The 17,241-nt window shown below is 36.8% G+C and overlaps 1 protein-coding gene across 1 annotated transcript in view; it reads left to right on the top strand.

Moving 5' to 3' along the window:
* The first annotated feature begins 1,647 nt into the window (after positions 1-1,647).
* The window catches only part of slc9a1a (solute carrier family 9 member A1a), a 46,302-nt gene continuing 30,708 nt past the window's right edge, over positions 1,648-17,241 (top strand). The window contains exon 1 of the mRNA XM_051865340.1: positions 1,648-2,648. Within this exon, the coding sequence (XP_051721300.1) occupies positions 2,402-2,648 (247 nt within the window). The 5' untranslated portion in view covers positions 1,648-2,401. The remainder of the gene's footprint in view (positions 2,649-17,241) is intronic.

Below are 17,241 nucleotides of genomic sequence, written 5' to 3'. Positions count from 1 at the left end.
TTGGCCCGCCCCAGCCCGCCCCGCACCACTGTATCTATTTTTACAACCCGCCCCGCCCCGCACCCGCAACCATTAAATAGACATACTGGGCATTGTAATGTAAATGAAAACAGCCTTTATTTCAGCCTGAAAGTGCTTGGAAACATCGCCCTGTAAACTGGCAACGACATACGATTATGAATATGAACCATAAATCAGGTCATATTAATAACAAGATAATGATAAACATGTTCAACATTTACAAAGCAGCGTTTGTATTCATCTAATAGGCTAAACAATTTATTATTTCAGATTTGTATAGGCCAACAGTTTACATGTATAACCACTGAACTTTTTGTTTTATTTAACACACGGAAATGTTCATTTCTGAGAACCGATCCCAAACATTAGATTTAGCAGCCTGACCTTTTTTTCTTCCATCTTCACTTTTATTTTTCCGTTTTTGTTGTCGTGACTAGCGGCGGGAGCTGCTTGGCGCGCCGCTTTCGTGACGTGTCACGTGACGCCAAAGGTTTGGAGACATCACGCAAGGTACGTTTGATGTTGGAGTTTGGGTTCCTTGCCGCTGTCGCTTTTGGCTTGCTTAGTTGGGGACACTTGACATTTGATATTCAACAGTGCTTTGCATCTGCCTACATTGACAGCATTTTGTTTAAGAGCTGCTGTGCAGCCAAAATTATATACCATTTATCACTGACACAATCTGCATTGTAAAAAGCGCTATATAAATAAAGCTGACTTGACTTGACGTTGCTACGGCCTTCGTATTGTAAACTTATCAAAGAACCTAATAAAATATGAAAATAGATATTCTCAAATATTTAATATAGGCTATAGGGAATTGCACACAACATAAATGGATTTTTTAAAATGTTGTTTTTAATGACCCGCCCCAACCCGCCCCGCAAATAAAGTGACAATTTCTTTCCCCGCCCCAACCCGACCCGGGGCATCACTAATAGACAAATATAACTTCTACTTACCTTAAACATAAATTACGTAACATGGGTTATAAGAATTTACTACATTTATTAATTTTAAACAGAATGGCAACTCTTTGCCGTATAATGAAATTGAATAGGAAAAATAGTACCTTAAATACAGCATAAGCTTTGTGTGATGAGCAAAATTGTAATTTCCTGTAAATCTTTCCCTCTGTCCACATCCATTCAAATAATATACATGCAAGGAATCATGTTTCACAACTACCATTAATGTCTAACCAATTAACAATGCCATATTTATTTTGAGAGCAATGACAGAAGGCAATATTTCCTGTATACAGCCTTACATTTCTGTCATATAAAGATATCACATGACTAAGAAGAAGATATTTTGACCAAACAGTTAATGGATCCCATAGTATGGGGGAAAAATACTATGGTGCCCCACAACTGTTTGGTTACAGACATTCTTCAAAATATCTTCTTTTGTGTTAAGCAGAAGAAAGAAATTCATACAGGTTTGGAACAACTTGAGGGTGAGTAAATGATAACAGAATTTTTATTTTTAGGTGAACTGTCCCTTTAAGGATTCCCCGATTCGAACACGTTTCTTGGCAACCCTAACGGCACGAATCCAGCGACCCTCCTCTCCACTGGATGCCGCTGCAGTCCTAGAAAGAGACCCCTCCCATTGACTTTTCAAAACCTGCCCAAAGGGTGTGTTTTTAGAGCTGTTCATATATTTGTTCTGCATCACGCACTGCAGACATGGGAAAAAGAGATGGTGTGTGTGAAATGATCAGTCGTATCGCTAAAGGACATCGAATAAGTTCTTTAAGGAGCGCTGAAAAGCCCGCCTGACGCTACCACGAATACAGCAACGTCTTTCGTAGTTGAAGCGACTTTTCCTGTCGTCTGTATCGGGACAGGACAGATTGTGATATTATCAGAAGAGCAAACGAGCAACATGAAGAAAACGTGATTGGTGCCTTTGGACTGTATCGATGAGGACTGTTTTGGAGTTGTCATTGAGTGTCCTTTTTCCGTGCTGTGTTTCTGAGGGGCTGATGATGGTGATGTTAGAGGAGGAAGAAAATGAACATCAGTTCTACCTTTTAGTGTAGCGCCTTGAGGGAACACATACCCGCATATATTTCCTGGTCTATATGCAGGTATATTCACACACACACACCTGTCTATATTTCCTGGTTTTCTCTGCCTTCACCTGGAGAGGGTGTTTAAGTGTTTTACAGAAGCCAGGAAGTAGGAAACCCAAGAGCCTTTTAGATTTCAGTCAATCCGAAGTCAGAAAATGATCCAGGAATTATCTAGTAGGTTAAAAAGAAACTTCATTATAGAGCTAGTTAAAGCATCGACAGAGTTGGTCAGATAATATCGTGTCATTCGTGTATCGGGAGGAGCTTGATTCCTCTCATCTTTTAAAACGCACAACTATCATGGAGCTCAAGATGTTCATCATTGTCTTGGGGTTCCTGGTGGGCAGTTTGATGCCCCTCGAAGGGGCCGCCAGCTCTCCAGCCATGGACACCGGGGTGTCCCAGAATAACCACGAACACAGAGACATGGGACACAACAGCACTCATTCCAAGAAGCCCTTCCCGGTTCTGTCATTTGATTATGACACTGTTCGGCTGCCCTTTGAGATTTCATTATGGGTTCTGCTGGCTTCCTTGATGAAATTGGGTGAGTATGTCTATATTTTTATATTTAGTGGCTTGGTTTTGTGTGTGTGTCTGTTATATACAACAATATATACAATCAGCCTGGAGAGACCCCTTAAAGGTATTCACCCAAAAATGAAAATTCTGTCATTAATTATCACCCTCATGTCGTTTCAAACCTTCGTTCATCTTCAGAACACAAATGAAGATCTTTTTGATAAAATCTAAGAGTTTTCTGTTCCTCCATTGACAGCCTACGCAACTACTACTTTTAAGGCCCAGAAAAGTAGTAAAGTCATCATTTAAGTAATCATGTGACTCCAGTGGTTTAACCTAAATTTTATGAAGCGAGTGCTGTGTTTGCCCCAAAAAACATAATTTACCACTTTATTTGCAAAATATTAAAGGGTTAGTTCACCCAAAAATGAAAATTGTAATTTATTACTCACCCTCATTTCGTTCCACATCCGTAAAGGCCTTTGCACACTGAGTCCGAAATTTGCATCTGAAATTTTTGCATGTTAAAAAATAAATTCGACCTCACGTTGTGTCAATCACGTTTGCGCACACCCTCTGAAACTTTCGTCAGTCAAAAAAAAATTCGGATCAGGTTTCGCATCCATGGCACGCATTTTGAGAGACGTTTTGCCAATTCAGAGCCACCGTACAAGCGAACGCCAAAATCCAGAATGCCATCTGACAAGTTGATCTACGCCGTCTACATCACAAAGCAGCAGAACTGTATGACAAACAAAGTGCGGAATACAAAGAGACAGAATATAAAGACAGATTGTGCCAGTAACACTAGCAAAGCATCAAACTGAGCCACAGACATCGTGAAGTAAACTTTGAAACGCTCGGGATAATCACGCAGCTTCTTGATGAGGTGGAACTCTCCTTCCTCTCTCTCTCTACGCAATCTCGGGAATGGATGGACCCAATATTTCCTCTCTTTAAGAAGAGAGGACAACTAAATCATTCTCACTGCTTGAATACTCCATTTTGTATTATTTTGCTAATTTTTTCGCAACGGATTTATTAATACGCATCGGACTCAGTGTGCAAGGTCTCTGTGCGTGACGAATTTTTAAGATCGCGAATACGAAAAAACGCATACGAAATTTTCGGACTCAGTGTGCAAAGGCCTTTAGACCTTTGTTCATCTTCGGAATACTGATTAAGATCTTTTTGATGAAATCTGAGAGCTTTCTGTCCCTCCATTGACAGTCTACGCAACTACCACTTTTAAGGTAAAGACATCATTAAAGTAATCCATGTGACTCCAGTCTTTTACCCTAAATTTTATGAAGCAATGCGAGTGCTTTGTTTGCGGAATAAAAACAACAACAACATAATTTACCATTTTTATTTACAGCTACCACTTTTAAGGCCCAGAAAAGTAGTAAAGACATCATTAAAGTAATCATGTGACTCCAGTGGTTTAACCTAAATTTTATGAAGCGAGTGCTTTGTTTGCCCAAAAAAACATAATTTACCACTTTATTTGCAAAATATTAAAGGGTTAGTTCACCCAAAAATGAAATTTCTGTCATTAATTACTCACCCTCATGTCGTTTCAAACCCGTAAGACTTTCTTTCATCTTCAGAACACAAATGAAGATCTTTTTGATGAAATCTGAGAGTTTTCTGTCCCTCCATTGACAGTCTATGCAACTACCACTTTCAAGGCCCAGAAAAGTAGTAAAGATATTATTAACGTAATCCACGTGACTCCAGAAGTTTAACCTCAATTTTATGAAGCGACGTGAGTGCTTTTTTTTTTGTGTGTAAAAAAACGTAATTTACCACTTTATTTTACAAAATATTAATCTCCAATGCGCGTTCACGTAACAACGTCTGCTCTAGCATCAACACAACACAAATTATGTTTTTTTTTTTTTTTTAGGCAAATAAATCACTCGCGACACTTCATCAAATTGAGGTTAAACCACTGGAGTCACATGATTACTTTAATGATGTCTTTACTACCTTTTTGAGGCTTAAAAGTAGTGGTAGTTGCGTAGACTGTCAATGGAGGGAGAGAAAGCTCTCATTCATTTGTGTTCTGAAAATGAAAGAAAGTCTTACGGGTTTGGAACGACATGAGGGTGAGTAATTAATGACAGAATTTTCATTTTTTGGGTCAATTAAACCTTTTAATTACCTTCTGCTCAGGGGTAGTTTCTTCTCTGTTCTCATGCTTCTCCGTTTACCAGTGTAAATATTCCTTTTTCACACTGTGACCAACTTGCTCAAATCTCCACTTTTTGTGCACAGTCATCAGAACAGTGTTTCTCTCTTGCTGTCAGCATAAAGTCTGGTCCAGATTGCAGTTTATCCTGATAACAGCTGTCCACTTGGACAGTAAGGTTGATATGTAAAGTGACCAATGGTACACCGTGGGCTCCTGGACAGTTCTGCAGCATCAGCCAGCCTGTTTTTGTGTGCATTTATGCATGAATCAGACTTTTTGTTGCTGGCGTGCCGTCTGAGACTAGAACTGGTAACGTGAGATTCTTATATGCTTGCCATTGAATGATACCTTAGTGGACAGTGTCAATTAAATGCCTGATGTACTGATAATTACAGTACATACTGACCCTAGTGTACATACTGCACTGGGCCTGCTTGATTAGGGCTGGGCATAATATGGATTATTAAATACTGTTTAACTTCTCAAGCGAGTTATTGTTGGTGAGGAAATGAACGTGGCATTGTGCATATACATGATATTTGATGTTTTGGGGAAATACAGCAGTCATATGATGCAAGAGGAGAGGAACATGGCGAAGAGGGAAGATGAGGTCAGGTATGTGCAAAGGCAGAGTTTCAGGCTTCTTCCTGTTTCAGAAGAGCCTGTGTGAGCAACAGATGATTTGGCATGACAGTTTCTAGCTTCCTGATGTACAATCCTCCTCGCAGGAGTCAGAAATCTAGTTTTTTTTTTTTTTGCAAGAATCTTCACCCTGGGGCCGGTTGAATAAACTGTTAAGACTAGTCTTACTAGTTCGTCATCAAATTTTTTTCTTCAATACCATTCATAGCTCTGTTTAAGTCAGTTACATAAAAACATAGATCGGTCTAACTTGATACCGAAAAGTAAGATTGATTACTCTTGATTACTGCTAGTAGGTCATACTAGTTCATAAGACACAGTCTTAACATAATGGCTATGTTTATATAACTGGCCCCAGGTCTTTTCTTTACAGCAGTTCATATCATGCACATCTGTCAATCATAAATTAGTCCAGAAGACTTATTTTTATATTATAAGTGTTCTGAATTCATATTATAGGTTTATGTGAGGAAGAGACACAAATTTAAGCAATTATTTGCTAATAAGATTTTTACTTGTCTGGCGACATTTTCACTTGATGTTAAAGCAAATTTGACATATTTATTTGAAGAATCTTCTCTCTGATCATTTCTGTATAACAGTTTATAGCAAACACATCTGTCAATCATAAATTAGTCCAGAAGACTATGTCTTCTTTCTTCAGTCGAAAAAAAATTAAGGTTTGTGAGGAAAACATTCCAGGATTTTTCTCCATATAGTGGACTTCAACAGTTACGGGTTGAAGTTCCAAATTGCAGTTTCAGTGCAGCTTCGGTACTTCCGCCTACGTCACCCATGACCTTTCCAACATGATTACAAAATGCGTGGCGCATCGCAGAGCTAGTGCAAGACGAGCATTTGTGGTTAAAAAGTATATAATTTTAATTTTTTAAGAAAATGACTGATTGTTTCGCTTGTTAAGACCCTTATTCCTTGTCTGGTATCATGTAGAGCCCTTTCAAGCTGCACTGAAACTGACATTTGGACCTTCAACACGTTGGTAACTGTTATCTGTCCTGGCTTGGCTACATTTTTACTGGCTGTTAAAGCAAATTTATTTATGTATTTTGACTTAGTTGGCCTAAATCCTTTGGTTTTTCTTTTGACTTTGTCAGTCATTTGGTCTGGCTCCTCTGCTTGTCAGCTGTAGCTTTGTCATTTCTAGTGTTTACATCGCAGTCCATCTGTCCAAATGCATTGATGCCTCTGCAAGGGTTAAGCATTAATGTTTCAGAGTCTGTTCATTATTAATACATGCTCATCACGGGGAGTGAGTGCCAAGTCTCACAGCCTGAAGATAGTTAGTAGTAGTTAATACAATATGGGCTCATTTATAGCTCACGCTCAGGACTAATTAGCATGGCTTAGAGTAATTAATCAGAACAATTTAAATGAACTCCTGTTCCGCAGATTTAGATTGCATTAATTGCTCTGGTGTTGTTTTTGTCGATGTTTAGCAAAGCAGGAATTCAAGTTGTGGTCTTTCAAGAGACCATGTGAAATTCTGGAATGACTGGAAAAGCAGCCATTTATACAATTTAGAGTCATTATGCAGAAATATTTCATCGTAGAATGCAGTCATTGACCAAACACAGTCTTATTAATAATAAGTATGTTTATTGAAAGCTCTTTTTTTTTTATACACTAATGAGTTATCCTCTTTCATTTAAGGCAGGGTTTCTGGCAAGGTCTGTGAGGGAACTGCATAGTTAATCAGCTGATGAAAAGCTAATAATTAAAATTTTAATTTTAAAAATTAATCATATTTAATTAAAATAAATAAGATAGAAAATGCATTTACCTGCATGTCATGTGACTATTAGACAAGATCAGAGAACAGTGGACATGTGTAAATGTGTTAAATTATTTAAATATTAACTTAAAATCTCAGAGGGATATTTTACTTCAAAGTGGTTCGCCTGACAGAAAAATTTGGAATCCCTGCTTTAAAGGAACACTCCACTTTTTTTGAAAATAGGCTCATTTTTGGAAAATGAGCCTATTTTCAAAAAAAGTGGTGTTCCTTTAAGTTAACACGTCATGTATTTGAAGAATTTAAATATTGACTAACTCTGTAAATGTGGCATAATTGATCACCAGGCTCAGATTTCAAACGAAAGTGACTTTAGAGTTTGTTTGTCATTCTGTTTGAAATTTTGTTGAAATCATTTACAGCAAATCTGTTTGTCCATTGTTAATTCTGTTTTCTCTTTTGCTTTCTTTTATTGATTCTTACATGCTTCCTCTAAAGTGGTCTGTGTAAACTGTGACCTCAGTCTGTGAGACTGTGCGGTGTAGATTAGTGTTTTCACCAGACTACTGTCGCTCACAGTTTACTTTTGTTAGTTTGATCAGCTGATTAGGGCTCAGACAGAATAGAGTACCTCAGGGATGACGTGTTTTTGTATGCAAAACCCGGAAGTGAGTTAGCATTTTAGGACTTGCGGTTCCATCGCCCCAAAGTCAATGGGTTTTTCGAATGGGTTTTTGCTAAATCGCCTGAAATAAGGTCTGTGGTTAACAAAGCCTCTAAATATTTTCACGTTTTGATCTATGACATAAAACACACCAGTTATAACCCGCTTGTTTTTTTTTTGTTTTTTGTTTTTTAAAAAACCTTTATTGTGTCTTAAAAACGGCGGTTGCTAACAAATTGCTAAAAGGGACTACTTCCTTTGGCGGGGACTTTAGACGTCATCATGACAAACAGGACATTTGGACAGCATTTCTCATGAAAAAGTGGATAAGTATTCATACACAGCGCAGGTCATAATCAGCGAGCATGTTTTTAAATAAAGTTGTTTTTTAAATAAAGTTTGAGGAAGTTTGGTGGTGGTGACGTTGATCCCCGACCATGGTGTGCTGTAGTCCGTTTATAGCCTACTGTTAGCTTTTTATATCTGACGACTTTATTTAGGCTTCGAAATGTCTAAATGTTGTGTTAACTTGTAAAGATTATCTTGATAGACAAAACGTGTAAGTGTCATAACCCTTTGTTAAACACAGAGCTTACTTTTTGCGATTTTCCAAAAGTCTATGGGAAAAATGCATAGGCTTTTGATCGAGGGAACCCGTGCGCCGCTAACTTCCGGGTTGTCTTGTAAAAACACGTCATCCCTGAGGTACTCTATAGAGATCCGACCTGACCGGTGGGATTACAGCAGAGTTTTAAAAATGGGTGCCTGTGTTTCGCGTGCGTTTGACATATCAGCGTACGTACACCTACGTCACTGGTAGCTCCTTTTGTGCTGGGTTAGACCTTTTACATTCTGAGGTAGCCGTGATTCGCCTCTCGCGATGTAACATGCTCTAAACACACCTCTTAAACACGCAGCATAATGTAAGTGGATGTTTTCCCTTGTAATCGCGCCTTTGAATGATTACGAAATTGTGGTAATTGTAATCGCGATTAGAAATTCGATTAATTGTGCAGCCCTATAATTTATATTCACTTTTCACACAAAATTAGTTGTTTTCATGCCTTTTACGTAACATTGCACTATTTCATGCTTTTAATCTTCAGAAAGATCTTTCTTCCTACCCATATTGCATGAGAACTGTGACTTGCTTAATAATGTGGAACAACCTCTTTAAGTAGGGTTTCCATTAGAGCTGCATGATTAATCGTAAAAAGATCGCGATCGCGATTCAAGCACCCACGCGATCCTACTTTATTAATGACAACGATTCTCCTGCGTCTATTAAACCTTTGACAAAATCATACCGGAACGTTCAAATCTGTGTTCGTGCTGCCAGAGCCAGAGAGAGCCGTTTTGAATCACACATTAGTTGTTTCTTTGTTAAATATTCACATTATCACAGAAGTACTGAGATATAAGTTTTAAGTTAGTATTTAAACACCGATGTCTACGATAGCGATCAAAATAGAGAAAACTACCTTTTGAAACGAATTTGGCACGTCAAATAACGGTTGTCAATTACATCTAATTCCACTAGGTGGTGACAACTGACTGTTAAAAAATGTATTTGTCATTGAATCGTTCATTCAAAAGATTCGTTCAAAAACACTGATTCATCCAGCAATGAAACAAGTATTTATTGAGTCATTGAATTCATTCAAAACCATTTTTTAAATAATTCATTCAAACATTTTCCAGCAATTAGAGTCAGCAATTTACATTTTGTCAGAACCTCTAGTAAATTACATGTTATTTTGTTCGGTTGTATATTCAGAATCGTGGGAGAATCGTGATCTCTATTTGAAACCAAAAAATCATGATTCTCATTTTATCCAGAATCGTGCAGCTCTAGTTTCCATTTACCTAAGTAGACCTGGCAGACTGTTTTGTCTGAGATTGATACCAGTTATCTAAAAAGATATGGCGAAATAAAACAAACAAACACTTTCGTTGAAAAACTAAAATCTGAATGTTTATTGTAGTGAAAATTCTCCTGATATGTCACTTGCATAATAATTTGTAACACAGTGTGTGTGTGTATATATATATATAATATATATATGAAAAATTACCATTTCCACAAACATATTAATTGTTTTCAGCATTGAAATGTTTCCTGAGTAGCAAATCAGTATATTAGAATGATTTCTGAAGGATCATGTGACACCGAAGACTGGAGTAATGATGCGGAAAATTCAGCTTTGATCACAGAAATAAATTACATTTTAAAATATATTCACATAGAAAACAGTTATTTTAAATTGTAATAATATTTTACAATGTTTTTAAGATAAGTGAAGACACCAAACTTTTTTTATTTTCATTTGCTTTAATAATTATGTATTTTTCCACTGCTTGTTTCTGTCTTGGTAATAGTTTTTGTTAGCAAAAATAACTTGCAGATTAGTCACCTGGCAGCCGATCCCAGTCTCTCACAGAGATGATGCTGGTTTTTCCCTAGACAGGCTGTTCACTTGTGACCAGGATCAATATGACTCATTGGCGCAGCAGTTACAAGCGCCTTTAGTGACCCTGTAACCAGAGGAGCGTAACATGCAGTCTTCTCATTTGCATTTCTTGCCCGTTTACCCCTGCGATTTACATGCCAGATGTTTGTTTAACATGTTCCATCTGCTAAGCCAAAAATTTGACTGGCTGCTCCAACATCTAAGGCTTAATGCAATGAAAAAAACATATGCCTGTTTGGTTCCAAATTATAGTTTGTTTTGATGTTTTAAATGCAGATGCAGGCAGATTTTTGCCACTCTCATGTGTAAGTAAATGATAAAGCAAAATGTCATGTACATGTTGGAACGTTTCGTCCCAGTCCTAGACTCTAAAGGAGTCCCGTTGCAGGTAGGAGAGATATATGACATGCTCCCTGAGGGTTTGGTGTGCCAGGTTGCTCCCATTATAACACTCCCCACAGGCAACCGTTTGTTTCACTGCTGCTGAATGCCTGGCGACAAGAACGGGCCTGCAGACTTCACTGTGCCCTTTAGAGCATTCTGTGTAGATCTCCAGCAGCGATACCCACTAAACAGGCCGTAGACAGAGATTGATTTAGGACAGCGGTGTAGATAGGATCTTGAAATCTTCAATTAAAAAAGTAATCGTTTTTGTGTGTGTCCCTTTAAATGCAAATGAGCTGCTGCTCCCGGCCCCCTTTCCAGAAGAGGGCGGAGCTTTAACAGCTCACGCTTCGTTTGCTCAACAACAACAAAGCTGGAGAATCTCACGCAGACAAAATGAGGATTGTCAGTAACAGTGTTCAGCCTTACATTGTTCAAACAGGAGTCGGACACTGATGGAGAGACTCAGGAAGCACTTTTTAGAATGCAACGGGATGTTTCTGAATGGTTAGTGGATAAATGTGAACATCACGCATGACCTTTCCAACTTGATTACGTATTGCGTGGCGGATCACAGAGCAGTGCAAGACAAGCATTTGTGGTTAAAAAGTATATAATTTTTATTTTGTTTAGAAAATGACAGATGGTTTGCTAGATAAGACCCTTATTCCTCGTCTGGGATCGTGTAGAGCTCTTTGAAGCTGCACTGCACCTTCAACCCGTTGAACCCCAGTGAATCCACTGTATGGAGAAAAATCCTGCAATGTTTTCTTCAAAAACCTTAATTTCTTTTCGACTGAAGAAAGAAAGACATAAACATCTTGGATGACATGGGGGTGAGGAAATTATCAGGAGATTTTAATTCTGAACTGAACTAATCCTTTAAGGGGTTTAGTGTCATGCAAACCATTAACCACAGTAAGGAAATATGGGATTCCAGCGGAGACCACACACAACCTCTAATGCTGTCTGTCACTGTCTGTGTCAGGCTAAAGCAAGACTGACCAACCCACCTGACATACTTTTATGTCAGTTTGGCGTTGAAGAATAGCCTGTTGATGCTGTTCTACAGGTCTGAACAAACAACACCCCATAGATGACACTTCTGAATGCCTTTTTTTTTAAACGTCTATGTGTCTTTGTCACTCTTACAAGTAAATAATGTAAAGCAGTCCTGCTCACTGATAGCTGCAAACGTATACTGCGGTCTATACATCAAACATGATACAGCAAAATCTTACCAGCAGACACTTTTCGACCACCACAAGGTATATATCGCCATACTGTGTGGCTGAATTAACATTCTCTACATGTCCATTGCTAGTGGTGTGCAGAGGCAGTCATGATGACTTTGCTGCTTGTAATTATGGGTTGTCAGGACCGTTCTCTCTAACGCCGGCAATTTATTGCAGTCTAATGTTCCCTAAATGACTTTGTAAGTGGCATGAAAATGCTCATGAAATCACACATTTAAATATGCACTGTGACATTAGAATGCTTAGTTATAAGATTATTATGCAAAAGATGTGTAAAAATATACACAAGTACGAGAATGCAAACGCTGCTTATTTTTAACACTTTCACATCCTTTATTGTCATTTGATGTTTGTTTTGTATATTTTCCCTGTAACTTGTAATCATAAACATTAGCATGCTAAAAAAGGTCCAACTTTACCCAAAAGAAAGTCAAACTGGTTGTCATCCAGTCTGAATTAAGATTAGAACCGGGTTAGAAACTAATTTAAATCACCAAGAGCATCCAGAGACAGCATTTCCCACATGATGCTGGTAGTTCTGTTTTACTTTAAGTAAATTTGTTTAAGCTTAGTGTTTATAATGAATGCCACCATAATATATGTTTGTTTGCATTTTTCATCTTGCACTGTTCTGAATACTGTTTAATTTAAAGGATTTGTTGTTGAGTGAAGGGAAATTGTTTCATTATATTTTCTGGTATTTCACATTATAATAAAATGTGACTTCTACATAGATGCAACTTATCTGTGATTTTTTTTTTTTTTTTTTTTTCTTTCTCTCTCAACAATTCAATTTTGACCCTGTGCAGCTATAGTCAGGTGCGACTTATTTTCCGGAAAATACGGTACTTGTCACTGTATTTGGGTATGAAAGATTTGGCTCCTGATTGGGTGATGTTCAGCCATTAAGTGTGAATTTGAGCCAAGAACACACTCTTGTTCTGTCCTTGTTCAACCTGCGCAATTGTTGATCCTCTGCAGAACCCAGAAGTGCTTCGAGCAGCTGCTGTGATAGTGGTAAATCTTTGAGGAACAGTCTCAAGTCCTGTCATGCATTCACACAAGAGCTGTTTGTCTGCATTTTGGGTGGATGAACTTAAACGTCTGCTATCAGAGATCCACAGTTGAGATCTTCTCAGGCATGCAGACAGTGTTTAATAATAATGATTAGAGAACGTTTATGTTGAGCTTTGTGATAATTCATTACAAATTAAGCATTTTCTTGTTTAAGAGAAGAGATTGATGCACTATATATTTAGTAGGGAGGGATGCACCGGTGTATTGGCAAATAATTGGTATTGGTCAGTAAAAGCTATTATTTTCACTATCAGCCGTCGGCCGATTAAAAACAGCCAATGATCAGTGCCGATTATATCCTGTCAATCAAAAGGGGGTGGAAAAAAGTGTCAGACTGCAACTCATACTGTGTGTGAAGAAAATCTCTCTTGTGTTGAATTTAGGTCAAGTTAACGTGACAATAGTGCATTAACAGTTAAAAAAAAAAAAATTAGCAACGTTCAAACAGGCTCTTTTTGAGCCTATGAATTACCTCTAATTCAAGCCAGGGTTGCCAGGTTTGCGTTTTTTTTTTTTTTTGTTTTTTTTCCTACACCAAACATATATATATATATATATATATATATATATTTTTTTTTTTTTTTTTTTTTTTTTTAGCTCGCCTCCAATCCACTAATCACAAAGAGCTTTGTGCTTTGCTAATTCTGATATTAAACAGTCTCAGCTTTAAATTCTTTCCACTCTTTCATGAAATTCAAACAATAAATGGTGTTTTGACACTCTTAAATGCGGTGAATATAATAGTTTGGTTTCTTTTGTTAATTTTAAGGAGAGATTTTTTTTTTCCTTAAGAAAATTGGTATCAGCAGATATCATTCTGAATAATCGGCTATCGGTATAGGAGGAGAAATTTAGTATCGGTTCATTACTAATATTTAGCCAGTCATTGCAGACACCATTTGCATAAAGAAGTTTGTGTTTTTTTTTTTTTGTTCAATAAGGTCCCATTAGTTAACCTAGTCAATGCATGAATAACATTAACAATGAGCAATACATTTGCTACTATATTTATTGTATATATTATCTTTGTTAATGTTAGTTAACAAAAATACAATTGTTCATTGTTAGTTCATGTCAGCTCAGGTTCATTAAATAATAACAGATACAACTTTTTGATTTTAATAATGTATTTTATTAGTATACATGCTAAAATTAACAATAACTAAGATTAAAAGATGCTTTAGAAGTATTATTCATTGTTAGTTCATGTTAACTAATGTAGTAAACTAATGTAAACAGATTAAACCTTATTGCAAAGTGTTATCATTAATTTGAAGGTTGTAAGGGTAAATTCTGACTGTTTTTGGTGCAAGAAACCTTGACTAACATTGTAATTGGACCGCAGGGAAAGGATAAAATTGCTATAAAAGTGTACAGTGTAGTCCCTTTTAATTAACATCCATCTTTTTTCTCATCTCTTCAGCTATTAGCCTAACTGGAAAGATGTGCAAAAAAAGCAAAAACATGTGAAGTCAATGAGATATTTATCACAGCTTGTATGAAGGCTTCATGTTTGTAGCGACGAGATGTTGACATTTGTTATGTGCTAATGACCGGTTTTAATTGGATGTGCTCAGTGTGTGTTTGGTGCACTGAACGCAGGTAACATGTTGACACTATCAGGCCTCATGCTGTTTTCTTGTCTCTCGACACGTGCCCATATGCCCATATGCCTCAAGACTCTGAATAATTCACAGCCTCTCCCGGGGGCACATTGTTTGGCACCTGAGGGGCCTCACAACGGGCATGATGCCAGCGTGAAGGTTAAATGACCTCATAATAGCAAAGGGATTCTGGCTCCGCTATTTTGAGTGTTTTTATATAACACTGATCTAGGGATGGGCCGGATGAACACAACCTTATCACAGTAACAGTATCACAATATAGATATTTTTGCCTCAAAGTCTTTATTTATATTATTTATTTATTTGTTTATATATTTTTGTTTTGATGATGCAATAAAACTAAACTGAATTAATTAATTTAATTATGTTTATTTATTTGATGATCCAGCGAAACTCAACTGTAGTGGTTTTTAGTATTTGTTTATTATATTTTAATTTTGATAACCCAGTGAAACCAAGCAAAAGTTATTTATTTATTTTTATTATTTTTTGATAGTTTAGTTTTTATTTTTATTTCTTTTAATTTTAATAACCCAGTGAAACTAAGTAAAAGTTATTGATTTGATTTTTTTTTTTTCATTTTTTTTTTTATTTATTTGTTTGTTTATTTATTATATTTCCAATTAATTAAAGTCTATGTATTTATTTACTTTTTTTTATTATTATTTTTTGATGATCCATTGAGCACAACCTTATCACAGTACGAGTATCGTGGTAACAGTAACTTTATTTATTTATTTATTTGTTTATATATTTTTGTTTTGATGATGCAATAAAACTAAACTGAATTAATTTAGTTAAATTATGTATTTATTTATTTGATGATACTAAACGGTAGTGATTTTTAGTATTTTTAGTATTTTTTTTGTATTTATAATGTTTTATTTTAATTTTGATAATCCAATGAAACCAAGCAAAAGTTAATTTATTCATGTATTTATTATTTTTTGATAATCCAATTAAACTAAACTTACAGTGGTGGTCATAATTATTGGCACCCTTGGTAAATATGATTAAAGATGACTATAAAAATAAATCTGCGTTGTTTATGCTTTTGATTTTTAATTCATAAAATTAGCAAAAATCTAACCTTTCATTGAAGGAAAAGAATTGAAAGTGGGGGGAAAATCACATTATGAAATAAATGTTTTTCTCCAAAACACGTTGACCACAATTATTGGCACCCCTAGAATTTTTTTTTTGAGTAAAATATCTCTGAAGTATATTCCCATTCATATTTACATTTTTTTAGCACACCAGGGTGATCATAAACATGAAATTGTCCAGCCATGACTTCCTGTTCCACAGAAGTATAAACATCAGGAAACAGAAAGGCCAAATTCCTGTAATCATTCATCACAATGAGTAAAACCAAAGAATATAGTTCTGATGTGCAGCAAAAGATTGTTGAGCTTCACAAAATAGAAAGTGGCTGTAAGAAAATAGCTAAAGCATTGAAAATCCCCATTTCCACTATCAGGGCAATAATTAAGAAGCTCCAATCAACTAAAGATGTTACAAATCTGCCTGGAAGAGGACGTGTGTCTAAATCGTCCTAATGCGCGGTGAGGAGGAGAGTTTGAGTGGACAAAGACTCTCCAAGGATCACAGCTGGAGAATTGCTGAGATTAGTTGAGTCTTCAGTCTCAGAAAGCCTAAAAAAAAATTATCAAACAGCACCTATATCCCCACAAGTTGTTCGGGAGGGTTTCAAGGAAAATCCTCTGCTCTCATCCAGAAACAATCTCCAGCATATTCAGTTGTCAGACAAGACTGGAACTTCAAACGGGACCGGCTTCTATGGTCAGATGAAACTAAAACAAGAGCTTTTTGGCAGCAAACCCACCAGATGAGTTTGGTGTACACATGGATAAAAAGTACCCCATGTCCGCGGTTAAATATACTTCTGGATCTTTAATGCTGTGGGCCTGTTTTTCTGCTGGAGGTCCTGGACATCTTGTTCAGATACATGGTATCATGGATTCTATCAAATACCAACAGATAAAAAATCTAAACCTGACCGCTTCTGTTAGAAATCTAATAATGGGCCGTGGTTGGATCTTCCATCGGGACAATGATCCAAAACAAACATCAAAACCAAACACAAAAATGTGTCACTGAGCACAAAATGAAGCTTCTGCCATGGCCGTCCCAGTCCCCTGACCTGAACCCTAAAGAAGATGAGTGGAGTGAACTGAAGAGAAGAAGCACCAGCATGGATCTGGGAATCTGAAGGATCTGGAGAGATTCTGCATGAAGGAATGGTCTCTGGTCTCTTGTCAGGTGTTCTCCAAACTCATCAGGCATTATAGGGGAAAAGGAGGTTGCAAAAAGTATTGAATAAAAGGGTGCCAATAATTGTGGCCAACGTGTTTTGGAGAAAAACATTTATTTCAAAATTGATTTTCCCCCCACTTTCAATTCTTTTCCTTCAATGAAAGGTTAGAGTTTTGCTAATTTTATGAATTAAAGATCAAAAGGATAAACAATGCAGATTTATTTTTATCGTCATCTTTGATCATATTTACCAAGGGTGCCAATAATTCTGA

This window comes from Ctenopharyngodon idella, chromosome 16 (assembly GCF_019924925.1).
Source record: "Ctenopharyngodon idella isolate HZGC_01 chromosome 16, HZGC01, whole genome shotgun sequence".
Classification (NCBI taxonomy): domain Eukaryota; kingdom Metazoa; phylum Chordata; class Actinopteri; order Cypriniformes; family Xenocyprididae; genus Ctenopharyngodon; species Ctenopharyngodon idella.
Note: the sequence above shows the minus strand (reverse complement) of the source record. Positions and strands in the feature narration are given on the sequence as shown.